Here is a 27,867-nt window from a genome sequence, read left to right on the forward strand (position 1 = left end):
CTGTCGAGCGGCCATCTGGTCGTCCCTGTCACCTTTCATTCATCTTTACAAGATCGATGGTTTGCTTCAGCCGAAGTGTCCTCTGTCAGTCGAGTTCTACAACAAGTTGTTTGGAAACCAGAGGAGATTCCGACCCAGATGGAGTCCCTCCCATAGGACAAGCCATGCTTTGGTATGTCCCACTCTGGATGCTTCGAGCAGCTCAATGGAGAATGGGCGTTGGTGCTTACCTGATACGCCCTTTCTCGTCGAGCTGCGTAGAGCATCCAGCCCCACCCTAAATTAGCCGTCTGGTGGGGAATCCTGTTTCGGCCAATGAATCAAGGAGTCAGAGATTAATGTTTTACAATGGTTAGGATGAGATGATAGTGTTTGTCTTCTCGTCTTCGTAAAACTGGGGAACGCTACGAGGGAGTCACATGGACAGGGAGGAGCGTTCCTCAATTAAAGCTCAGCCTGTGAGTGCAGAGACTGGAGCACCTCCCACTCTGGATGCTCTACGCAGCTCGACGAGAAAGGGCGTATCAGGTAAGCACCAACGCCCATTCTCTTCCACCTTGTCTCTCCTCTCTTTTCGTTGTGGTGGCTTCCTTCTGCTCCTTAGACTCTGTATTTTCAGTTTCAGTTCTATCCTGAATCATTCTTCAAATGACTTAATTTTCCCCACTAATTCTAAACTTTGAGTCACTACTTCCATTCATATTCCCTCCTTTCAATCCAGTTAATTATTTCTGGAGGATGTTCAGAAACTAATTGAACAAACATATGGGTGGAATCAGATTTTAATTGGGAAAAAGGCATGGTTCTCATCTCTGGGTCTTGGGCCACTGAGAAGGCATGATGTGTCCTTCCCTAAGTCTAACATCTGGAAGAATGTCATTGCAGCTGAAACAGGAAAGTTTACGGCTAGCAAGACCCATAAATATCCCTAATTCTCTGTCCTAATTCTCAACACTTAGGCAATCTTATTACTAAGCAGAATTTCTGAGCGTTGCTGGCATGGGCTTCTTAGTAGAAGGATAGATACTTAATAAACCATAGTGAATTAACTTGCTCACTTCTGCTACAAGTCTGATAAAGTGTTCCAAAATGTGGAACATTCCATAAAGAGTCTTTGGACTACCTGGGCTACTGAGTGTCAAATCAGGGGGTTGAGATGGACTTTGAAACATCTAGCTATGTCCAATCGGGTCCTAGTAATGCAAGCTATGGCAAACATTAGTTATCATGCTCTTAGATTGCTAGCTAGTTGCTAGCCATTTGATATTTTAACAGCAAAAAGTTTAGTCCACAAGGGCTGGTAGTATGATTCTAAAACCCTGTCTTTTAAGAAAAGCAAAAGTAGTAGAGATTGACCAAGTATGGAGATTATTTCACTTGCAATTCTCCCTCCCCCCCTCCCCCCCCCCAATTTCTCCTTAGCCATAATCCTTTCTCTTTCACCTATTCAAAGTTGAGACATATGCAACATTTTCCCTATATTTTCTTTTATCAAGCTAATCTTAATATGTATTGATTAGTAGTAATTGGTTTTAGTGGTATCATCAGAGTTTATTTAAGGTAAAATATGTTGATTTAACTGATTAGGGTTAATCAGATTTCCCCAAAGTGGTCAATATTGATCTCCAAGGATCTGTTGCACTATCCAAGATTATTATTGTTATGGTTGGTTGCGCATTCAGCCAGATGTTAGACTGGATTTCACATTTTTGCCTACCTATCAAGCCTTTCCCAAGGACCTGTGAGAGGCAGTTGTTTTTGATAGTAAAGCTGCATTTTTCAGCTGACTGATGATACTTTTGACAATGCCGGTAGTCTTCAAATGATGCTCCACATATTTAGAGATTGCACTCAAGATGCTTATTACTATTGGTATTATTTTTGATTTTTTTCCCCATAGTATTCTACTTTTATTTGCAGGTATTTGTATTTTGGGGTGTACCTTGTGAATAATAATAATAATAATAATAATGGCATTATTATTGGGGGTCAAAGAACAATCTGAAATCTCATTAAGAAATCAGAGAGTTGAATCATTAGAGGACCCCTGGATTAGGCGATATTTCATATACATGAATACAGGTAGTCCTCAACTTATGATCACAATTGGCAGTATAATTTTTGTTGGTAAGCAAAGCAGTTGTTAAATGAGTTGTGTCCAATTTTATTATCTTTTTTACCATGGTTGTTAAGCAAATTATTGCAGTTGTTAAGTGAATCATGCAATTGTTAAGCAAATCTGGCTTTCCCATATTACTTTGTATGTAGGAAGTCAGCTGGGAAAGTCACAGATAGCAACCATATGACACCACAATGCTGCAATCTTTGTAATACATGCCAGTTGTCAAGCACCCAAATTTTGATCACAAAGACTGTGGGGATGCTGCAACGGGTTTTAAGTGCAAATACCAGGTCTAAAGTCACTATTTTTATTCCATTGTAATTTCAGATGGTTGCTCGATGAATAGTTATGAGTAAAGTACAGTCTTTGTGTATTTTTCTTTTCTAAATATAAGAGCCCAATAAAGTAACTTTGTCACTTTCCAGACTCCAGAGCTCTATCTGCTTCAATTGAAAATGTAAAAGTAAATGCAAACTACTTCTCTTGTTAATTAAGCAAAACTGTCTGTCCACATTAAATTAAGGAAAATGTAAGTAAAATGCAAAGGGTAAATTTTATCTTTCCTGAGGGGTAGGAGCAGAATGTTGAATGTTTCCATAGATAAAACATTAGCGTGCTGACCCACTTCTTGCTTACCCAGAGCTTTCTCTTGTTCACAGTATGCTACTGTACTGTGTCCTTGAATGCCTTGGAGCATTTCTTTCTTCCCTCCCAATGTTTATTCGTAAGTATTCTTGGCACAACTGATGGGTGCATCTTTGAACTTTTGTACTGTCAGGACCTGAAATGCAAATACTTTAATAAGAAGGGGTCAAATAAATATAGTGATTGAATTTGGTTCAAAAACTATGGTGAATAATTATCATTATGAGCTGATGGATTTCATGCCTCATAAAATTTGAAAAACCCTTCCCTTTGCTTTCAGTTTGGAATATGGCAGACTTTCCAAATCCATTTTTTAAAAACTCCAAAGTATAACAGTGTTAACAGAATATTAATGTTGATTTATTTTCATCTGCAAAAATAAATACATTGGGTGAGAAAGTAATGGATCATCACCTACGAAGATTTCCGACCATTATTCAACAATATTAGTAGTGGTACTGGGTTGAAATGCATGAAACTATTTCAGAGGCTACAGCATCAAACAAAGATTTACTGAACTCATCTGATCTGCCTGCACTCATTATAAAAGGAGTGATCGCATGTGGAGTTAGCATATCAGTAATGGTAAAAGCTACTGGCTTCCATTCAGCAACACTCCAAAATACAGGCAGGACTCCTTCACCACAAAAGTGGCCTTTCTTTCTGTAAGTATTTTAATCAATGCACTATTAAAACTCTCATGTCTGGCTGCATGTAATCTTTAACTGGGAAAAACAGTGCATCACAGAGGAACAATTTTTGAATTCAGGTACCTCAAAAATACAGGGAACAGGTACATCCTGTATCTCAAACCCCCAAAATGATAGGCCTTACCCATTGTCAGAAGAATGGGTAAGGGTTCCAACTCGAGCCGGGGTTGCACAAGAATAAATAAAAACGAGATCCAGACAGCTATGAGCAGTCTACCAGTCTACCGAGCAGGCTGAGCACATAATGTCAACCCACGGGAGCGACCAGGAAGACTGGAGCCCTGGGGTCGACCTCCCTCCAGCCACACCGATGCCATGAGAAGATGAAATGGCTGGAAGAGTTGCAGCTCGAGGAGATTCCAGTCTGAGCCAGATGGTCGCTGGGCGTAGGATGCATGGAAGATACTGAGGAGCACACCCCCACGGATGTCTCTCACCAGAGGCTGGCAGGGGGATTATGCCTTGCAGGAAGTGCTCCCACCCCATCACCCCACAGACTGCAGCATAGAAATGCTCCTAGGGGTGAAACTCCCTAAGAAAAAGGTCTACTCAATGACCCCGTGAGAGCTGAGAAGTTGCAGGCCTTTATTGATAAGAATCTAAAGCAGGGCTTCATCCAATCAGATGGGCCACAAGTGTGTTGTTTCATGAGAAAAAGGATGGGTCTCTTCACTTATGCAGGGACTATAAAGGGCTTAACATGGTGTGTGTGTGGAGAATGTTTATTCGCTGCCTCTAACGAAGGACATAATGGATTATCTGGCCAAAGGAAAACTCTTTACTAAGCTGGACTTGAGAGAAGCTTAGGAGTGAATGCAGGACAATGCAAAGCAGGGTCTGAGTTCCCTCCAGGCAATTCCATTAAAATAAAGTGGTTAGAAACCCCTCCCCTCAGTCTGATGTTGAATGAGCTAATCCACAGGTGTGAAAATGTTGTGGAAATGGTCTGAGAAAGAGATAAGGAGTTGTTCCCATGCGCTTCTTCTGTGAGGCTTCCAAACTCAGAGAAAACAATGGCCCTCCCCCCTTGTACATTCCCCAAGGTAAAAATAGGTGACAGGGTAAACTTAATAAACTAGGGAATTACAGGATACATAGGAAACAGGATTAGAGCAATAAGTGAGTAAAAGAATATGTGGTTCCCCATTTGGCCCATCACCCGTAAGGCACTAGACAAGGCACATCAAGCCCATAAAAGACAGTCTGACAAGAAATGAGCTAAACCAAAAGAGTTCCAAGTAGGGGACAGGGTCTTCCTGTCTATGAAGTACTTGCAGACCACCCAGAAATAAAAAAAACGGGGTCCAAGTATGTAGGCCCTTTCTCCATAGTTAGAATTGTCAATCCGGTCACAGTATATTAGAACTACCCCAAACCCTTAACCCTGTGTTTTATGTTAGCTTGTTAAAGCCTGAGCATGTATCTCCTCTTCAAATAGCCCAAACTGTCTCCCAGCAATTTCTCTCCTTATCAAAGGTGAGCAACACTTCAAAATCAAAGAAATCCTGGATTCCAGGAAACATCCAGGGGGGATGAGTCTGCCTACCGAGATGAGATGGGCTGGTTGTTTTTGTGGTGTGGAGACAATAACTTGGTCCTCAACACCAATAAGACCAAGGAGCTTATAGTGGATTATAGAAGGAACAGATCAGACATCCAGCCCTTGCTTATCAATGGAGACTGAGTGGAACAAATGGCCAGTTTTAAGTTTCTGGGTGTTACCATAAAAGAGGACCTGACCTGCAGCACTGGTCAAAAGGGCCTAGCAGAGATTATACTACCTGAGACTTCTCAGAAAACAACTGAATGAAAAACTGCTGGTGACCTTCTACCGCTGCACCATAGAGAGCATTTTAACACTGCACTTCTGTATGGTTTGCCAAATTCACAGTAGCAGATAGCAAAGCACTCCAGAGGGTTAACGTCATTGCCCAAATGGTTGCCTCTCCCCTCTTTGGAAGAGCTTTATAGCTCCCGCTGCCTTAAGAAAGTTCAAAAAATTCTCAAAGATCCATCTCATCCTGGGAACCCTTTTTTAAAAAACTCTGGCAGAATAATAAAAACAAGGAAAATAATATAATAATAAAAACAAGGAAAAATAGGCTGAAAAACAGCTTCTATCCCAGGGCAGTAGCTCTTTTGAATTCTGCTGTATAGTGCAGTATTGGTGCGGTGTTGGGGGTTTTCGGTTTAATGTGGGAAGGGTGAAGGATTTGTGTTTGTGTTTGTTTATTTTCATGGTCATGGTCATGGTCATGGTGTGCACTGAAGATGCTGTTTGATTTCGTTGTATGAGGTGCAATGTCAATAAAGTAAAGTAAGTAAGTAAACATAGGGGAAGAGTACAGTATTTGGTGGCCTGGAAACATTTCCCTCCCTCACAGTATGAACAATTGGGACATCTGGGCCCTTAAACTCCTTCAACTATTTCACACAAAATATCCTGACAAACCTTAATGTTATTTTACTCTCCTGTATTGTAGATTGCTTCTCTCCTGTCTATTTTGTCTTACGTTTTTTTTCTTAGGGCTAATATCTCTACTGCAGGAGGGCCCGAATGTCAGCCGGCTCTCCAGCATGGGTTTTCCCTTTGATGCATACTTGCTATCGGCTGCCATAGTAATGGGGAGGGGGGCATGGCATTTGGGTTTGGGAAGTGAGCTGGTGTGGTGAAGGCCCATGTGAACTAAAAGGGGGATTTGCTCTCAAGAATCACTGCGCTGCTGAGTGGAGTTGTTTATACCCAGTCAAGGCCAACCATCCTAGAACTCCAGATGGGCGAAAATACTTGAAGAAGTGTCACATGACCATTACATGGGATATGGATTGGACATTCAGCCGGGGTCCCTGGAGTAAGGGATTTGGGGAAACTTTGAACCTGCAACTTTCATGCCTTTTGAATTAGATCTTGCTTTGCTTTCACCGCTATTATTTCAAACTCTGTAAAAGTACCATATTTTTTGCACTATAAGATGCTCCAGACCATAAGATGCACCTAGCTTTTGGGAAGGAAAACAAGGGGGAAAAAATCTGCCTCTGCCTTTCAGCAATTTGCCTCCTTGCAGCAAACAGCAAACAACCTGATCAGCTTCAGCACACCTGATTTAGCACGAGCAGCTGATTGGTGGTAGGCTCGGCCTACCAGAATACCACCGGTCAGCTGTTCCAGGCTATGGGATCGCCGCCACCTATCACCCCCCCCATGCACCCCATTTTCGGCCACCAGCACTGATCCCTGCTGCCTGGAACAGGCCGAAAATAGGATGTGCAGAGGCAAAAAAATGGGGCGCCTGGAGATGGCTATAGGCAGCAGTGATGGGCAGCAGCAATCCCTGCAGCCTGGATCAGCTGATCAGCGGTATTCCAGGAGGCTGATCCAACCCCCAATCAGCTGCTTGTGCTCAATCAGGCTGTGCTGAAGCTGACCAGGCTGTTTGCTGCTTCCTATAAGGAGACAAATTGCTGGGAGGCAGAGGCCGATGGGTGAGGGCCAACAGGTGGGCTAGGTTTCAGTAACATTCACTCTATAAGACACACAGACATTTCCACTCACTTTTTGGGGGGGAGGGGAGTGCATCTTATAGTACGAAAAATACGATACCTCTTCTCTTCTTCATTGGAGTCAGGAGTTTTCTTTCTTGGGTTTTAAATGGAGGTAGGCCTGACAATATATATGTACACTATTTATAGGTGTAGTTTATAACCATACCTTTTGTCCATTTGAAACATCATAAGGGAAGCATCTTTAGGAAGAGATGATGATGATAATTATTGTCATTATACACAGTATACGCATACAATGAAATTCACATAACACCCAGAGACCAGATCCAACACATGCACACACATGACAATCCCCAAACACATCCCACCCTCCAAAGTTCCCCACCCCCTAAAAACACCCCCTAAAAACACACAAGCATCCCCACAACAGACCAAATAATACGGCCCAACAGCTCACAGATGATGGTTCTTAAGATCATTGTTTAGTGCAATTATAGTGTGGGATGAAAACTGTTCAGAAAACATGTGGTCCGAGTTTTAATTGTTCTGTATCTTCTATCAGAAGGCAACAGTTCACAAAGATTGTGAGCAGGATGGGAAGAGTCTCTGAGAATGTTGTGCGACTTCCTCAAACAGCGAGATGCAAAGATGTAATCCAGGGCTGGTAGCTGGAGCCTAATTATATTCTGGGCAGTTTTAATGATTTTCTGTAGAGCTTTTTTGTTCTGCTCCCATCCCATGCAAGGATGCCGTATGTCAGGACACTCTCAATGGTGCTGCGGTAGCTTGTTAGCATTCATAGTCCATGAGAGGTTCTCCAAGATATAAGTGTCCAGAAATTTAAAACTACCAATCCTCTCCACCTCCTTGCCATTTATGTACAATGGTAAATGTACGTCTCTCTTCCTCCTGAAGTCAATTATAAGTTCTTTAGTTTTTTGTGTTGAGTGTGAGATTATTTTCTTTACACCTCAGTGTCAGCTCTTGTACTTCCTTTCTATAACCACGGTCGTGTCATCCGCAAATTTGATAATTGTGTTGGTGTTATACAATGGAGTGCAATCATGTGTGTACAAAGAATAAAGGAAGGGGCTTAATATCAGAGTAGAAGAATGGTGAGAACCTATCCTTACTGACTGTGGCCTATCTGTCAGAAAATCCTTTATCCACAGACAAATCTTCTGATTTATACCCAAATTGAACATTTTAAGAAACAACCTGTTGGGTAGAATGGGGTTAAAGCAGAACTATAATCCACAAATAACAGTCGTGCGTATGTTTCCTGTTGTTCCAAATGATTCAATACAGTATGGACAACAAACAATAGACATATCATCATCAGTTGATTTTTTACTCCTATATGCAAAAGGATTCATTAATTAACATTGTTAGAAGAAAAACAATTGTGCATTGCTTCAAACTATGCAATCCTATGTTCTATGGACTGCGAAATTATTTTGGGATGAATAAAATTTGAAAGGGTCAGTACAAGGCCAATTATTCCCAACAAATGACAATCCACACAGTCTGCCACTCCCAGTCTGCCACAAGTTTTTCCTGAAGTTTCACTTGATAGGGGTTCATTTAAAGTCTTATTTTGCCCATATGCATTGTGGATACATATTACATTAATAATAATTGCATCTGTTACAACATGTCAATAATTACAAATATACAAACGAACATGCAGTTCCTCTGCAAGATCTAACTTAATTAATTGTTTGTGTTTGCAGATCTTATCCATTAATATGTGGATTAGGTTTGGGTAACTTATTTGAGGAAGTTTGCTAATTTTAGTTGATTAATTTAGTTTCAACTAAACATCTCCATGAGTTTTTAAGAACTTTTCAAGTAAACTAGAAGCTTTGCCACTGTTGAAGGCCTGGAAGGATCTGGTAAGGAAATACCTCTGAAATAATGACTCAGCTGGTCACAGGTTGTCTGTTTGTTAATGTTAAAATCTAAAGGTTGATCTTTGTCTCAGGTTTTAAAACTGGGCTGGATAATTTATGGTTTCCATAAGGTCCTTGTGTGACTTCTAGAATCTCCTTTTATTGAGTGGCCCAAATGCAATGATTAAGTAACATTTTCTCCAGCATTAAAAGCTCCCCCACCCCCAGTTTTTCCTTCCCAGTGCCGATGGTTAAAATATTTAATTTACTTTATTTTCCCCCAGGCATTATTGTTATTTTTAGTATAACAATCAAAGCAACAGCTTTATTTGAAGTTTTCAAACTATGTATTGCTGAGTGGCCATTGTTACTTTCAATTCCACTTTGTTGCCTTTAAATGAGATCCATGAAACCAAATACCATATAATAGCACTAAGTTTCTGTTTTCTTTCTTTGTTCAGGTTATGATCATTGGAAGGGACAGGTATTAAATTCAAATGAACTTCATGAACTGTATGAAGGACTGAAATTAAACAATGTGAATCATTACGACTATGTACTTACTGGTAAAGTATTTACTGTTTTGTTTTTTGTAACAGTTTAGTTACAATAATTAAAAAATGAAAAAGATTTAAACTGGAAGAAAATTGATCAATCTTATTGTATATTAACATTTAACTAGGATGAAGGCAAAAAGGGTCCCAAACTAGAGAGGGAATACATGATCATAAATAGCTTTAACTGTATACTTTCTCTCTAGGGATCATTAATCTGATTTCTACCTCCCTGCAAAAAGTACAACAGTTTGATTAATTTCCTTTTGATTCCTTTCTTGTGATCACTAGTCCTGTTTTAAAACTTGCTAGATGAAATTGATTAATATATTGATTTAATATATTAATATTAATATATTGATAAATATTTAATATTAATACATTGATTTCTACAAGAAAAAGAGTGTTTTTATACTTATAGATAACAGGAAAACGTAATTATTTGAGCCTAGAATCATAACCTATAAAGGGTTGCTATGAAGGGCATTGCACAATTGACATTTTTCCCTTCTTTGGTTTCCATGAAAGTTTTGGATATAAATGAATATATTTATGTTTCCTGTGGTAGAAATGGATTTTCAGCATAAACAGACCTTTTATTTGGGAGACATTTCTGTTATTTTCCTTGAGGAAAATGTAAGTGATGAAAATATAAGAATAACTTCACAGGAATTTTGCAAGGTAACTGTTTTCATTTCCTGTAGTTAGCCAGTTTTCAGCTTTCCAAATACTACAACTCTCTAGCTGGAGCCGATGAGCATTAGAGTCCCACAGTATAGTGAAGAGCCACAGAAGGTTCTTTGGCATTTAAGAACTTCCCTACCTTAAAAAAATTTAAAGAATACCCTACCTTACAAAGTTACATGTTTTTTAATTTTATCAAGAATTTTTACCTCCAATTATTGATTTGTCTTGCTTGAAAGTATGCATAATTTCAGGTCGATCTGAAAATAGTGCCTTTAGGTACTATGTGCAACTCGATTGTTTTGGTAGCTGATCTTAATGAAGCAAAACAATTCAAAAATTAATACTTCTGTTCAGTTAATATATATATGCTTAATGTATATACAATATCTACATTAAGTCCTTAAGTGTGGCAGCATAGGTAATGTAATTGCAGCCGTATGAACTAATTGCACTTGTAGATTAATTCTGGTGGAACTAGGATAGAAATTGTGTATCCATCCAAGCTCTTTTTGATCTCTTGGTGGCTTTCATTATCATCAATCGTAGTATATTTCTAGACTGACTTCAGTGCTTAAAAATAGAAGGTACAATGTTACATTGATTCCTGTCCTTCCTTCATACTCCATATTTGGGGGTGGGGGGAATGATGCAGCCCAACATCCTTTCATTACGTGGATCCCCAGGTTCTATTGCTCTTATTTAACATCTACATGAAGTCACACAATGAGATCATCAGTCAGTATGAAATCAGATATCATTAATGGATCTGCATGGATCTGTATCCTTAGTTGCTGTCTAGGTTCTTTCCCAGTGTCAGGAGTCTGTGGGAGTCTGAATGGGAAATAATAGGTTTTAGCTCAGACCTAGCAAGGATGAGTGGCTGTGGGTTTAGGGATCTGGAAACTCTCACCTTTGGTTCTATATGAAGTTAAACTTCCCAAAACAAAAGTATTTTAGGAGGCCTTTGGCATCAAGGTAGAAACCAGGACTTCAAGCAAACATCTAGCAAGAACTTGCTCACTTCAACCAAGTTGGTCCTCCACCATCTTACCTCTAATGTTGCCCTTTTCTAGATAAGTGGTCTTCTGCTCAGAATCACAACATTGACACAGCAAAAAAGCCAAAGCTATAGAATATTTGGGTGATTATTCATGTACAATACTAAAAAGATGTTATTAGAATCATGGAATGCTACTGGTCTTCAATTCTTTGTTCTTTTTTCCTGTACTTTTTATATTACATACTGAAACAGCTACTATTCATTATTGATTGTGCAGGTTTTGCCTCACATTATCATCTCATAAACTGGGAAATTGAAAATGAAGGTTGCACAGTGCACAGTATTATAAAAGTTTTCCTTGTAGCATCTAATACAAATAGAATAAAAATGAAATCTTTTCAAAAAGATATTTTTATAAAAATAAAGAATACCCACATCTCCCTATTTCTTATAGTAAATTGTGTTGTAGTTCTCCCATGAGCTGTTCAGAGCATCCAGTAGTGGGAGGTGCTTCAGTCTCTGCATGTCTAGGCTGGGCTTAATTTGTGGAACGCTAATCCTCCTCCACAGGACTCCTCCACAGCGTTCCCGTTTTGGCTTAGCCTCATTGAGGATAAGCAGTGCTTTTTGTTCTTCCTTGGCCGAAACAGGAGAATTATTCAGCAGGTTTGGAAATAGTCCAGTTTGTTTTTTCAGGCTTTTAGCCTCCAAGTCACATTACGATCTCCCTGCATTAGCTCTCTCCAGCTGGCCGTCAGAGATCATTTGCATTTTAGGGCAGTGCCGTTTCGTGCCCCGAAGTGGCAGGCGGCTACAGCATTGCTCCAAGCTCCCCCTCAACTGCTTGTTGTACCCCCTGCCATTGTGATTCCACATTGCCTTTTTCTACATCGGCAATAGCAGCGTGGGCGTTTTCACCCTCATCCGAGTTGTATTGTTTGAATTTTCCCTTCAAAATGCCATCTTGGTGTGGAAAGCATAAAAACTTAATTCTTTCCACCCCTTTCCCAGCCGTTTTTTTAGCCACAAGGAGTAGCTGTCGGAGGCATTTCTCCACGTGGCGGGAGTTTGTTGCTGGGAAGCACGCATGCACCAAAAGTAACGGCCATTGTTTTGCTTTTGTTTTAAAGACCACGTGGCTGCGCTATTTGTAACTTGAACCGTGTGAAGTAGTTTTCCTTCCCGATCAGAGGTTTTTCTTCAGATAACCTAAGGAATTATTACACCTCATTTTCTTATTAGATTCAAGGCCATCCGTGCATTATTGTTAGCTTAACCCTCACAGCTTTACCCACCCAGAGGCAAAACAGTGAGCACCCAGGCCCATGTCCGCCTGTGCAGGGAAGCTGTTGAAGGCCTCTCTTTATTATCTTGGTCTTTTCAGGCATTCTTAATTTGGCTGTTTGGATATTCACTATATCAAGCTGTTTTTCTATTAATTTAGATATATATATATTTATATCTATATATATTGGTGATTATCATTCACTCCAATAATAATAATAGTAGTAGTAGTAGTAGTAGTAATAATAATAATAATAGTAATATATTCAGTATTAATATCTTACCAATGAAAGATATTACTACTGTGATACAACTCATAAGAAGAAGGGGATAAGATATTATCAGGGCAACCGGTCCGTTCTTGGATCAGGCCCCTGGGCATGCCAACCACCTCCACAGTATCGTTTTGAATAATGGCAGGCGGTAGTAGCTCTCAGATCTCAACATCAAGGGTCAAAGCTAAATCTCAGCACAAATCTAAGCAGACAAAAGGTCATTCTAAAGCTTCAGAAAAGGATGCCAACAGGCGCCATAAAGCATTAGAAAAGCAAATAGATAGGTGTGCAAGGGAGGCACACAGGACCTCACAGGACTTTCCGCCCCCCAGTCCAGGACCATCTACCTCTTCCCACCCCCCTCCTCCCCTAGATCTCTCCCTCTCATCCAGACGCAGCTTGGTTCCCCAGAGTCAACAGGCCCAGTTACCTGGAACAATGACCATGCGAAGGGCTCCTGAAGCTACATTCACTCCAACGGCTGCCAGTCTTCAACAGGACAACATTCTTCCAGAGGAAGTTTCAGAGAGGATGAAGGCGTGGATGGAGCTGGCAATCTGCCAGGAACTTGCAGCAGGTCTTCAACATGCAGTCTGACCAGGGAACACCTGTAACCACTGATTATGATTTTCAATCGCTAAGGTCATTGACCAGATCGGAGCAACACTATACTCAGGTACAGTTACAGGGGGAAGCGCTCCTCCCTGATTTCTCAAAATTGTTGAATCCTCCCGAGGTAGACGAACCTATAGTGGGATTAGCATCTTCATCCTCCATTCCCAGTGAAGCGCTGGAGGCATTAAAGCCGGAAGAAAAATGGGCCAAGCTAGCCCTATGCATCAATCTGATGGGCCATCAGAGCGGCCACGGCTGCTTCCTTCTTTACCCGTTCTTCTCTCAGGTGGCTCCATCTCTTACGGGAGCGTGTCCCTAATTCCAACATTAGAGCGCACCAAGATATTGCAAAACTTATAGCAGCCGCTGAATTCTCAGCTGACACAACTTACCATGCAGTCAAGTTTTCAGCCAGGGCCATTACTTCACATGTCACAGTGTGACGCTTACTATGGTTAAAACATTGGCAAGTGGACATTAAGCACAAATGCAAGCTGGTTTCATCTCCTATTGCGGGAGACAGACTGTTTGGCCCTGCCCTCGACCCGCTGCTAATCGAAACCCTAAACAAAAAGAAAATTCTACCTTCCCTTTTTCAGAAGTCAGATTCGGAGGGGATCCTTTTGGCTCTTTTATCAGGGACCTTTCTCATCCAGATACCAGAGACCCCCATCATTCAGACCAGGGCAGCAGCCAGAGAGGTCCAACTTCGAGGATAGGAACAGAAGGGGTGGCCAATCCAAGAGATCCTTTCGAGGAGCAGGAAATAGGTCCTTCCGGCATCCAAGATAACTCCCTGGATCCGACTCCCATTGGTGGATGCCTTAAATTATTCACGGACCAATGGAACTCCTCAACGTCTGATTCCTGGGTCAGAGACACGATCAGATTTGGCCTTGCGCTGGAGTTTCAATCCACTCCCCCAGACTTCTTTATGTCATGCCCTCTTTCCAGAGATCCGGTTAAACGCAATCTTATGGAAACAGCTATCCAACATCTACTGGACATATGAGCCATCCAATCAGTAGGTACCAACCAACGAGGGCGAGGTTTCTATTCATATCATTTTGTTGTTCCCAAACGTTCGGGGGGGTGGAGAGCAATATTATATCTGAAGCGTCTTAACTGTTTCTTAGTATATTGCAAGTTTAAAATGCACACCCTGCAATCTATCTTACTCAGCATCAGAAAATGATGTCCTTACATCTATAGATCTGATGGAGGCATACCTACATATTTCTATTCGGCCTTCCCACTATAAATTTTTGAGATTCTGTTATAACAACCACCATTTCGAATATGTGGCCCTTCCTTTCGGACTAGCCTCTGTCCCTAGGAGCTTCACAAAGGTTCTTGCAGCTCTCACTGCTCATCTCCGAGGTATCCCTGTATGACTCCAGTGTTACCTTGGTGACATATTAATTTTGTCATCTTCCCATCATCAAGCAGTCAGAGGTACTCAGACCACATTACAATCCCTACATTATGAATCCTACACGGGTTCTCAATCAATTGGAAAAAGAGTCATTTAACACCTTCGACTCGATTAATCCATCTGGGGGCAGTCATAGATACAGTGGAAGGCAAAGTTTTCCTGTCACCAGATAGGCAAAACAGCGTTCATCAATCAGTTAAGGAGATCAGGGTTCATAAGTGGATGTCCCTAGCTGATCTATCAAAATCGTTAGGCAAGATGATCTTATATATATCTATCATTCCTTGGGCCCAGCTCCACACTAGATCCCTCCAGGGTTGCTGCTCCTGTATCAGCACTCCGGCCGAAGCAACTCCAAATAAAAGGTCAAGGTACCATCAAAGTTCTTCATATCTCTTCACTGGTGGACCAGACCAGTCATCAACAGAGGTTCCCTCTTCAAAGAGCTCCACAGACTTACCATCATCACTGATGCCAGCCTGTTTTGATGGGGAGCTCACTTTCAATCAATCACAGCCCAAGGCCGCTGGTCCTCCATAGAACAGTTGTGCAGCATAAACTGGCTGGAGCTTCGAGCAGTATACCTGGCTCTCTGCAGCTTCCTTCTACAGGTACGCAATCAACACATACTAATATTGACCGACAATGTAACAGCAAAAGCTCACATAAACAAACCGGGGGGCACACAGTCAAAACACCTTATGCGGGAAGTCGTTGTGTCGTTGGGCAGAGAACGATCTGCTTTCTATCAGAGCAGAGCACATTTCAGGCCTGTTGAATACACAGGCAGACTGGCTAAGCAGGGCCATGATCGATCAATTGGAGTGGCGCCTCCATCCGACCCTGTTTTAAGAGACGGTCAGGAGATTCGGGCACCCGGTGGTAGACTTGTTCACTTCCCCCCTCAACTCTCAGCTCCCCAGATTCATTTCCAGGTACCCCTCGCAAGGAGTGGAGAACTTCAACGCGCTCCGCTGCCGTTGGCCCCAGGGTCTTCTGTATGCATTCTCACCACTTCCACTGATCCCCAAGGTCATCCAGAAGCTGCTGGACGCAAGGGCGGAGCTGCTGCTAGTAGCTCTTTACTGGCCCAGATGGCCGTGGTTTGCAGACCTCCACAGTCTATCTTTATCAACACCATGGAGAATTCTTCCGGATAGGGTTTTGCTAACCCAGGGACCCCTTCAACATCCGGACCCTCAATGGTTACATCTGACCATCTGGAGGTTGAGCGGAGACGTCTGAAGAGCAAAAAGTTCTCCAACAGAGTTATTGCCATCATCCAAGCTGCCAGACGCCCCTCAACAACCTGCATTTACAATGCCACGTGGTCCAGTTTCTGCAAATGGTGTACTAAGTCTCACATTGATCCCATCTCTCCATCAGTGGCTCAAATCCTAGAGTTTTTACAAGAGGGATTTGACAAGGGATTATCACCTAATACGTTGAAAAGACAGGTCACAGCCTTGACATCAGTTGTCACTTGTGAGGGTCTACTGTCTCTTTCTCATCACCCATGCATATGGAGTTTCCTTCGAGGAGCCACAAATTTACACCTGCCAGTGGTTCTCCGTTATCCCTCTTGGGACCTTAACAGGGTCCTCGTTGCACTCACTAAGTACCCTTTCGAACCCTTGAAATCGTCAAGTCTCCAATTTCTGATGTATAAAGTAGTTTTCCTTGTAGCGATCACTTCCACTTGTCGTATTTCGGAACTGGCAGCTTTGTCAATCAGACAAGACCTTTACATCTTTCATTCTGACTGGGTGGTCCTTCGTCCTGATCCTATGTTTATACCCAAAATTAATTCGGCTTTTCACAGCGCACAAGAGCTGATACTTCCTAATTTCTGTCCCCAGCCATCCCAAGGGTTGGAACTATAGTCACATCGGCTTGATGTGAGATGAGCATTGCAAATATATATTCAACGCACAGTGACTTTCAGAAAAACGGAAGCCTTATTTGTGTCCTTTCAGCCCAATACCCAGGGTCACAAGGTATCACCCTCTACGATAGGCCGTTGGATACAGGCTGCAATAGCTAAATCATTACAGTCTCAATCTCTGCAGGTGCCTAGGGGCATAACAGCTCATTCAACTAGGAGCGCAGCAACTTCGGCAGCTTGGGCCACACAGGCACCAATAACTGAAATCTGTCAGGCTGCGACTTGGGCTTCCCCTTCGCCCTTCATTAGACATTATAAAATTGATGTGTTTGCCTTTGTGGAGGCCTCCTTCGGCAGAAGAGTTCTGCAACGGGTCCACAGGGACCAGGAGGGGGGTCCAAGCCAGACGGAGTCCCTCCTGTAGGACAGGCCAAGCTTTGGTATGTCCCACTACTGGATGCTCTGAGCAGCTCATGGGAGAAAGGGCATTGGTACTTACCTGACACGCCCGTTCTCTTTGAGCTGTGAAGAGCATCTAGCCCCACCCCTTTTTCCATCTGGTGGGGTCCTGTTTCGGCCAACGAATTGTTAGGGCATTGAGGGCAAGGGTGTTTATTTCTCTCATCTTTGCCAAAACTGGGGAACGCTGGGGAGGAGTCCCGTGGAGGAGGAGGAGGAGGAGGAGGAGGAGGAGGAGCGTTCCACAAATTAAGCCTAGCCTAGACATGCAGAGACTGAAGCACCTCCCACTACTGGATGCTCTTCACAGCTAAAAGAGAACGGGCGTGTCAGGTAAGTACAAACGCCCTTTCTCATCAGTCTTTCTTATAATATATATTGTAGATGCGTACTTAATTTGAATTAAAGAAGAATCTATTTTAATATCTTTTTCCAATAAAGCCATGAATAATATGTCTTGTATTTCTGTATTGTCTCATTTTAAGAGGCAAGTATCATGGACTTTATCTGAAAAAAAAGTAAAACATATTGGGTAATAGTTTGGGAAAAATTGTGGGTAAATAATTAGCCACAATCCTAAACTTGCAAAGATGCCATGTTAACTAATCTCAAAGGAATAGTTACCTATAAGTGAAAGGTATAAAGGTCATCCTGCTATATGTGCTTTGGTTTCATGAAAAATTTGTCTTTAATTTATCCAAGGCAGAAAAGCTGGTCACATCCACTTTATTCAGAAGAGGGGTAAAAAAGCGTAGGGGAAGGATCCAAAAGAAGAATCTGGTAGAGTGAAAAAAGAAGGGTTACCTTTTTCTTAATCACTTCCATTTGAAAGATTGTCATTTGGAAGGAAACAGCCTGCACAATATAAAAATTATGCATTGTCCCTCCTTTCCAGGACATGGGAGGACTTTCAATTACAGCTTCTCTAAGAATATCCTGGTGTTCTTATTTTGGCTGTCCCTGATCCTGGAAAAGCAACCATGGTGCACAGAGGGGCCTTGAAAAACAGGATCTCGTTCAAAAAAGGCAGACTTGTTTTTCCATCCCTTGCCTGAATTTGCAGCCTCACTCTTTACCTTGTAGTGTGTCTCATTGTGGTTAGCAGAATTTAACTCTAGGTAGGTCACTGTCAATATATTTAATCAATCTTTTAGAGCCCCCATTGAATATGCCATAGGTGACTCCATACATAAATCATTGGCTCCCTAATTATATTCCTTATAGTTTAAGTGGAGAATAAGATTGAAAAGATTCAGATTCTATACAGTACTAGGTTAGTACACTATTTTGCATAACCCAGTAAGTCATAAACCATGACTCTCAAGTTATGACAGTTCATTTAGTGACCGTGCAAAGTTGTGACATAACCACCATTACTCCAAGTACTTATGACACAGTCCAGAGGTTACGAATGTTGCAGCACCATGGCAGTCATTCATCCTTAAGAAAAACCACAGAGCACTGCAACATTCACCCTGCCTATTCCTCCCCATGCACCTGCTGGGCTTCTACAGGCAGGCCTGTGGAGACCTACTTATCTGGCAAAGATCTAGTGAGCTGTCTCCTCTCCAGCCTCCCTGCTGCAGTTTCCTTGCTTGCTCCTGGTGCTCCAAAAGTGGAGCGGTGAGAGCAGAGGGAGAGTACTACACTTCTGGAGTGGCAGGCAGCCTGAGCGAGCCTCCTCCTAAGGTTTCCAGTCTCCGCACAGAAAAGCATTTGCATGCCTGCGGGAGACTTTGGGGCAGTGAAATCGCGATTTCACCATCTCAAAGCACCCCATCGGCACTCAAACACTTTTTACCCAGAGACTGGAAGCTTTGTTTACATGCTGATGGGATGCTTTGAGGTGGCGAAATCGTGCTGCCTCAAAACGCCCTCGGCATGCAAACACTTTTTGCTCGGAGACTGAAACCTTCTGGGGGCCATGATCTCACACAACTTCAAGCACCCATCTGCTTTTGCAGAGAATGGGTGCCTGAAGTCCGGCAATATAAAGGCACCCAGAAGCTTCCAGTCTGTGTGTGAAAAGTGTTTGCATGCCAAGGGGAGACTTGAACCAACATAGTTTTGCTGTCCCAAAGCCTCCCATTGGCGTGCAAACGCTTTTCTGCACCATGACTGGAAAGCTTTGGAGGAGATTCAACAAACCTACTCCATAATTGGCAGCTGCCTCGGTGAGTCAGAGAAGCCAAGCAGGGCACGCTTGTCCTGCTCTCCCTATGCTTCTCACTGCTCCACCTTTGGAGCACCAGGTGCAGGCAAAGAAACTGTGGCAGAGAGGCTGGAGAGGAGGCACCTCACTAGATCTTTGCAAGGTAAGTGAGTTTCCACAGGCCTAACTGCGTGAATCAAGATAAAAATAAGAATATTATCGCTGGCACTATGTTATTCACACAAACAAAGAAATCAGCACGATTCAGCTAATCTATATATGAGCTGGCCAAAAGACTATTCTGTTGCTTGGGGTGTAACACTGTACTGGCTTTCCACCAAAGAAGAAAATATGCATGGGAGCACAGCTTGGAGGTTGATATGAGAATCTATATATACATGTTAGGTTATTAATCTAGAACTGGGAACATCATTGCATATCCATTGCTATATAGCAGTGGTGGCTTACCTTTTTGAGCTCCTGTGCAAAAAATTGTGTGCGCATCAACACGCGTGCACTCGCATGCCAGCACCCAGAATGCAATGTGTGCCCCCGCTCCATGTGCATGCGCATACAATCCCCACCCCCACCCCTTTACTTGCACTGCACCTCACAGTTGATTTTTCGGCCTCCCAGAGGCTTGAGAAAAGCCTCTGCAAAGCTTTTCAGGCCGAATTAAAAGCCTCTGCAAAGCTTGCAGGCTTTTTCCAAGCCTCTAGGAGGCCGAAAAAGGCCTCAAACCAACTGAAAAAAATCAGTTGTGAGGCACGCACATATGCAGGGAGGTAAGTTTGCCTGTGGCTTGTGTGCCAGCACAAATGGCTCTGCATGCCACTTGTGGCACGTGTGCCATAGGTTCGCCATCAAGGCTATATAGAAAGCTTCTCAAATACAAGTATAGGACAAATCAAAGCATTGCTGAACTGAAGCCAGGCAGTAGTTTCCCCAAATCTCAGAAAGTTTATGATGGTTCATTAAGGATCAGTCATTGAGACTGTGGATATAGATTACAGTTTATCACACTATTACAAATCCTGTGTAATGTATATTGAAAGTTATATACTTCCTTCAATTTCTACAAAAAATAAAATGTAAGGAATAAAAGGAGAAGGAAAAAATAGAGGAAGGGAACTGCTAGGAATAAAGGAAAAGTGAAAAGCAATAGAAAAAGGGAAAGTTCCAACTTTCTTCAATACAGTTACAAATATAAAATACATTAATATTTTGATTTAAAATTTAAAAGTAGTATCCATGTAGAAACAAAGCTAGACAAAACTGGTTTATATAACATATAAATAATTTCCCTTTCTCAATTTATCGAAGGCTATACCCGGGACAAATCATTCCTTGCAATGGTGGTTGATATTGTTCAAGAACTAAAGCAACAAAACTCCAATCTGGTATATGGTAAGTTTATGATACATATGATACAACAATCCATTTCCCAGCCTTAATATTGCCAACAGGTGACTAACAGCCCTGGAGAGCACTAGGTTGAGGAAGGCTCTATTCATTATATATTATTGGAGATTCCTCAATTTCTGAGATTTTTTTTAGAGGTGTTATGTTATAAGAAATTAGTATTAGTCATCTTGACTTACAACTCAGTTTGGAGATAAAGAAAAATTGTACTCCTTGTTCACACACATTTCAGTTACAGTTCAAAAACCACATTCACCTAGAATGCCTTCAAAATGTGATTCCTCAGATCAAGTGTGGAATTCAAACATTTTTATTACTGGTTCTGTGGGCATGGCTTGGTGGGTGTACTTGGTGGTCATGTGACTGGGTAGGTCAAAAGAGAGAAACTCACTTTAACGGGGTTGGACTAGATGACCTACGAGATCCCTTCCAGCCCTGGATTGTTGTGCTGTTTCAAAGCATCCTCTGAAGCTGCATCTAGTGTCAGGGTTTGTGGTCCTTCCTTCCTCTCCTTTTTCCCTCCCTCCCTCTATCTATCCGTCCACCCATCCATTTATCCATCCATCCATATTTCATTCATTTTCCCTTCCCTCTTTCTCCTTTCCCTCCCTTTCTTTCTCCCTTCCCTCCCACTTTGTTTCTCTTCTTTCTTTCTTTCTTTCTTTCTTTCTTTCTTTCTTTCTTTCTTTCTTTCTTTCTTTTTCTCCCCTCCCTCTTTCTTTCTCCCTTTCCTCCCTCCCTCCCTCTTTCTCCTCTCCTTCCCATTTACTTTCTTTCTCCCTTCCTTCCTTCCTTTTCTTTCTTTCTCTTCCCTAGAGCCATGAAGACCTGGCTATTCTCTTGTGCTCTGAACCAGGATGGTAGATGAGCCCATTGTGATGTGTGTACAGAATATGTTTTTATCACTAATTTCAATTATGTATCAATTGTGTCTTCGAATGTTAAAGATTTTTTTTGTTTGCATTGCATTTATTCTTTTTTAAGTTTTATTTTGTACTCTGTCTAATGTATAAAATTGTGAGAGGGATGGCCTTATAATTCTTTTAAATTCTTTTAAATTAATAATTCATCCCTATCTCATTAATAGCTCTCCTTAAAACTCTCCATGGGCTTCAGAAAAATACATGGGTAATACAAGAAGGCAGAAAAGCACTACAGACTAAGTTGGATTTGTAATGTTATTTGAGTCTTGAGATAAATCTGTTAAATTACTATCTGTTTTTAACTGCTATTTGCTCATGAATATAGAACAGAAAGCAAGACAATAACGTTATCTGATGTTACAAAAGACAGCTAACTTTATTACGTACATTGGCTTATCTCTTCTAATATTAAAGAGGCAATTCAGTTCCAGAACTTAAAAAGAATTTGAATATAGCAATCATTGAGAAGCTTGTACCACATGTAGCTATCAGCTGCTGTCCTTGACTTTTCAAACAAGGCTGTTTTGGATCAAATTATTATTGTTTTGCTTTGAAGAAATAACATATTCTATCATGCTAGGACAGTCTTTCACAACCAATTTTCCTCCAGTTATAATGACATGCTAATTTACCTCCAACCGTCATTAGCCAGGGAATAATAGCTCAAAACTATGAAAGGCTGTTAGACTGGGAAAAGTTGTTGTAGGGCATTGGGCTGTTCCAGCTGTTGTTCTAGTCACTTAGATGGTCAATGTTTGAGAAGTGTTTCTATGATATTTTAAGGTAGACACACTACTTGTGATTTTGCTTGATTTCTTATGGACCCATATAAAAATGCACAAATGACCATTCACTCTTCCTGGAGAGAAAAGTTCTCCCAGGATGGGCTCCAGCACAAGTCCACAATCTTGGAAGAATAAACCTCCCAGTGACCAACTCAGATTGGATTCTGCCACAAATGATCATTTTCTGGGTTTTTTTTGGTATTGCTTTTACAGAGATTCACTTCTCAGTGCAGGACAGGAACAATTTTTTAAAGCAATGAATACCACTATTGTGTCATTTATCATGTGATATTATATCATTATAGAAGATCTCTGTCAGGTTTCCAAGTGATGGAATCCATTTAAAAAACAAAAACAAAGCCCATCTTCCAAGACAAATTCTTTTATTTAGGAAAGCATCAAATTGGCAAAGTCCATGGTAATTCTGGATCTGACACAACCCAGAATTACCCCACAATATTAAAAGTTAGAAACAACGCCCCAAAAGTCACATTCTCCAATAGGAGAATAATTCAACGTTGCTTGATGTCATAAATTTCCACCTCAAGGGGCCCAATCACGGACAGCTCAGCTCATTTCCCACAAGAAGGAGAATCACCTAGCCAAAATAACTCTCCTTATCTCCACTCCTCTTAGTAATGTGACAAGCCCGAAACCCTTCCCCGTGATTGCCAAAGAGAAAGTAAGAAAAAGAATATATACTAAGCCTAACTAAAATAGCTACACATTGTCAATTTCAGGCTTAACAATCTCTCTTGCACCCCATTTCTGTACATTACTGGAAGTAGCATTGAAATTTGAAACAAGACTGACAGAGTTTTGTTTTAATCGTTACTAATTGTAAAGCATTCTTACGTGCTACTACATGTTCCCTTCTTATGATTAAGTTTTGTCTTTCTTTTGTAGTGTGTGATCCTGTGATGGGTGACAAATGGAGCGGGGAAGGCTGTATGGTTGGTAATCCATTATGAACTTGGCCCATCTTCAAAAACAAATGTATTATGCCAAAGAGTAAACTGCTTTTGAACAGAAAGCTAATCCTGTGTTTTCATGAATGGACAGAAAAATGAGACTGCTTGAAGCATGGCTGCATAATGAGTGCTTTCTTAAAAATCTATTTATTGGAAGTGGCTTGGGTAATTTTGAGTTATTTCCCCTATGCCACTCTGACCTTTTTACAATTTTGCATTTTAACGTTTATCTTTTTACAATTTTGCATTTTAACGTGTGGCTGTGCAAATATCTAGAGTATTGCTACTATGCACTCATATCTATACAATTAATATATTTTTTGCAAATATGACCTGAAAGAGCCGAACCATAGATACCTGAAGATTAGGAGAATGTATTGTTTGGAGCTTTTACAGCCTAGTGTTAGGGATTGTCACCGTCTGTTTTAACATTCGTTCACATGGAAATTTTGTAAATGTACTTTGCTTATGAGTCTCAGCTACCAGTTAATTGAGAGGAACTGTCCCTGTATGTGTTTATATTTGAACCCTTTTTTACTTTCCTAGAATGAACTGCCTAATCTTCTAAAATTATTATAACTTCCTTTGTTTTTCAGTATGTTCCAGAGGACCTCTTTCCAGTGTATAAGGATAACGTGGTGCCTGTAGCAGATATAATAACACCAAATCAGTTTGAAGCTGAGTGAGTGCTGTTACAAATTTTCCATAGAGATTGGGTTTTTTTTCATTGTTCAGCAATGAATAGCAGAAAAACCAAACTTTTAAAAATGTATAAACTTAGTCGTTGATTTAAAAATAGTAAATTAGTGTCTCTTTAAAGGACACGAATACATTTTTCTTCTTCTTTTCTGGATAGTTTTTTTTTAAACTATGTGAAGGAAATTCAAAAACTTTTATGCAGTAAAACTGTTAATCCTCTTACTTGCATTCAAGCTAAGATAAAAAATAAAGCTATTATGCATTTATGTTCTTCAAAAAATGCATTTTTGAAAACTACTGTTGCCAGTTGCACAGTGTGTAAATAATGCAATGTGTACTTTTATCCTTAATAGGAATGTTAACTAAGAAGATTGGGAGGATCTACTTTTTCATATAGATATGAATATTGGAATGTCTACATCAGTGGCTTTGTTTTGGGGCCAAAATGTTTCAAAACATTTCATTAATCAAAAATTTATTCAGAAACAAATTAGACCTCATCTCATTGGCCCAACAAAAAAATAGAGGGGTGGTGTTATATGCTAAAGAAAAGATTGCGGCTAAGCAAATCTATAAGGATAAAGAAGGGAGGATTCTGATTGTAGAACTAGGAATAAATCACAAAAAAGTAGCAATTGTAGAAATTTATGCCCTGAATGGAGGACAAGAGCAGTTTTATAGAACACTATAAAACATAATTCACAATATAGAGTATGATGAGATTTGTTTATTAGAGGACTTTAATGCAATCACAGATAAAAAAAATTAGACTACAAAAGTAATAACATAAGGAAAGGAACAAGAAGAACATTACCAAAAAAACTTCTTTAAAATGGCAGAGGAACTAAATATCCAAGACATCTGGAGAGAAAGAAATCAGAAGGAAAACCAATACATTTACTATTCATATAGACATTGCTCGTGATCCAGAATTGATATGGTGTGGATGTCAAGGGAATTCAACACAGAAGTAAAAGAAGTAGAAATTGAGATGAATCCCTGGACCGACCCCAACTCTATTAAATTTAGCTGGAAAGGACAAAGCAAAACTCCTAGATGGACACTAAAAAATGCGATCTTAAAGGAGAAAGATTTTACATTAAAGATGGAGAAAGAACTAGGCCTCTTCTTCAAGGAAAATAAAGAAGAAAATACATTCCTGCAAAATCTTTGGGACACAGCAAAGGCATACATGAGAGGGGTGGCTATAATCATATATGGCAAAAAATAAGGAAAAAAAAGACAGAAAACCCTAGAAGATGAATATAAAGGTTTGGAAATGAACCTCCAGAAAGAACCAAAAAAGAAAAATTTAAAATAACTAATGGATTTAATTAAACATAAACTAAATGTCCCAGAGAAAGAAGATCTAGCACAATTAAAAAGAACAAAACAAAACTTTTTCAAGAAAGCAAATTAACCAGGGACATGGCTATCATATAAGTTGAAAAAGCAGAAAGAAAAAAGATGGATTGGCAAACTACAGAATGAACTAGGGAAGATATGCTACCACGACGAGGAAAATAAGATAATTCAGGAGTTCTACGGGAAATTATATAATGAAAACAACCGTAGCCCAGACAATGCCTAAAGAAAGCAGAATTATCAAAAATTACAGAGGAGATAAAAAAATATGTTGAATGAAGAGGTTAGGATGTCAGAAGTAATTTCAGCAATAAATAAACAACAAAACAATAAAACACAGCGACCAGACGGACTCCCATTAGAACTATATAAAGGCCAACAAGAAATATTAGGACAAACTCTACTTGGAAGTATTTAATGCGGTTCTAGATGAAGATATAATGGATGAAAGCAAATATCATATTGATACCTAAAGAAAATACAGACCAGACACTAATTAAAAACTATGGACCAATACCCCTTTTAAATTCAGACTATAAGATATTCACATCGATAATAGCTGAACGACTAAAAAAATTCTTAAATGATTTCATACATGAGGATCAAAATGGTTTTTTATCAAAAAGGCAAATTAAAAATAATATAAGAATAATATTAGACACCTTAGAATTCTATGAATTACATAGCGGAAGACAAGTAGCACTACTTTTCTTGGATGCCCAAAAAGCATTCAACAACGTTAAATGGGAATTCATGTAACAGCAACTTAAATATATGAACTTTGGAGAGAAATTCAATTTCTGCGATATATTCCAACCAAGAAGCTAAAATAATAATAAATGGAGAGATGACAAAAACATTTAAAATGCAGAAAGGAACGAGACAAGGATGCCCATTATCCCCGCTATTATTCATACTAACCCTGGAAGTGTTAACAAGGACAAACAGGAAAGAAACACAAATAAAAGGGGCGTTGGTCCTATCTGAATGCTTCTTCTCGGGGAGCCAAAGGGAGAATCCAGGATGGGGTAGTCTCTAGTCTCCTAGCTCTGCAGACCAAGTTGAAAAACTGAGGACACACCCCCTGGTAATGGTCCCCAGTTCTGAATGACGTCAAAGCGAATTCAGCTGCTCCTCGTCCTCAAACAGATAGCTCAGTTGATACTGCGAAAAAAAGGGACATTTCCTCCCTATTCCAACCTGACAGAATACAGGGTGGGACTGGATTTTCCCTTCGGCTCCCCGAGAAGCATTCAGGTAGGACCAATGCCCCTTCTCCACTGAACCAAAGGGAGAATCCAGGATGGGACATACCAAAGCTGGCTGATGGCTGTCCTACGGGTGAGATCTGGATTGGTCGGAGGTCTCCACCTCTACATGCACACCCTGCAGGACTCGTCTTCCAAAGGACACCTCCGCTGAGGCAAAGGAGTCAATTTTGACCAGGTCGCAGCTCTACAAATGTCCAGAATCGATGCCTGCATTGCCCAGGCTGCGGTGGTCACTGCACTTCTGGTTGAGTGTGCTGTGATTCTCCTGGGTACAGGAAGGCTCTAACTCATAGGCCTTTGCAATGCAGGCTCTGAGCCAGCGAGCTACTGTGGAAGGTGTCACCCTGTGACCCAAAGTTGATGGCTGAAAGGAAACAAACAGGGCTTCCGTCCTCCTAAGAGAAGTTCTTTTAATGTAAATACGAGGGCCCTCCTGACGTCCAAGGTGTGCCATTTTCTCTCCAGTGCATGGGTAGGCTCAGGACAGAAGTTAGGCAAAATCAACTCCTGTGAACGATGGAATAAGGGGTTCACCTTGGGCAGAAAGGTAGGGTCCAACCACAGAACCACCCTGTCTGCATGCAATACGCACAGATCCTTCCTGATGGATAAGGCTGCCAACTCCGAAATACGCCTGGCCGGGGTAATGGCCACCAAGAATGACACCTTGCACGTGAGAAGGCGAAGGCAGACTTTACGCAAGGGTTCAAATGGGGGAGAAGTCAGTGCATGCAGGATCTTAGGCAAATCCCAGGTGGGGTAGCGGTGGACCACTGGTGGCCTCAAATTCGTGGCTCCCCTAAGGAAGGCTTTCACCCAAGGGTGTTGGGCCAGAGTAGTAGAGCCCTTGACTGAAATCACCGAGGCCAAGGCCACCACCTGTCTCTTCAAGGTATTGGGGGCAAGACCTCTATCCAACCTGTCCTGCAGGAACTCTAATACCTTTGCAACAGAAACAACAGTGGGTTCCAATTGGTGACTAGCGCACCAACTGCAAAAAATCTTCCATGTTGCATTATATATCCTGGTCATGGAAGGTCTTCTGGCCACCTGGATGGTCTGAATGACCTTTGTGGAAAACTACTCCCATTTCAGGATCCCCCACTCAAGCGCCAGATGGTCAACCGAAACCAGGCTGGATCTGGGTGCTTGATCAGGCCCTGGCTGAGGGAGATCTTGTGCAGGGGAATTCTCCAGGGTCTGGTGACTGAC

At 41.1% G+C, this 27,867-nt stretch overlaps 1 protein-coding gene across 4 annotated transcripts in view; it reads left to right on the forward strand.

Annotated features, from left to right (window-relative positions):
* PDXK (pyridoxal kinase) overlaps window positions 1-27,867 on the forward strand; it is a 92,069-nt gene that overhangs the window by 45,135 nt on the left and 19,067 nt on the right. For all 4 annotated transcript variants that reach the window (XM_026713677.2, XM_087937676.1, XM_087937678.1 and 1 more), the window contains exons 3-6: window positions 9,335-9,439; window positions 20,543-20,626; window positions 23,256-23,302; window positions 23,917-24,002. In XM_026713677.2, coding sequence (XP_026569462.1) covers window positions 9,335-9,439; window positions 20,543-20,626; window positions 23,256-23,302; window positions 23,917-24,002 — 322 coding nt within the window. The remainder of the gene's footprint in view (window positions 1-9,334; window positions 9,440-20,542; window positions 20,627-23,255; window positions 23,303-23,916; window positions 24,003-27,867) is intronic.

This window comes from Pseudonaja textilis, chromosome 7 (genome assembly GCF_049901715.1).
Source record: "Pseudonaja textilis isolate UNSWEBS1 chromosome 7, rPseTex1.2, whole genome shotgun sequence".
NCBI classification, from domain to species: domain Eukaryota; kingdom Metazoa; phylum Chordata; class Lepidosauria; order Squamata; family Elapidae; genus Pseudonaja; species Pseudonaja textilis.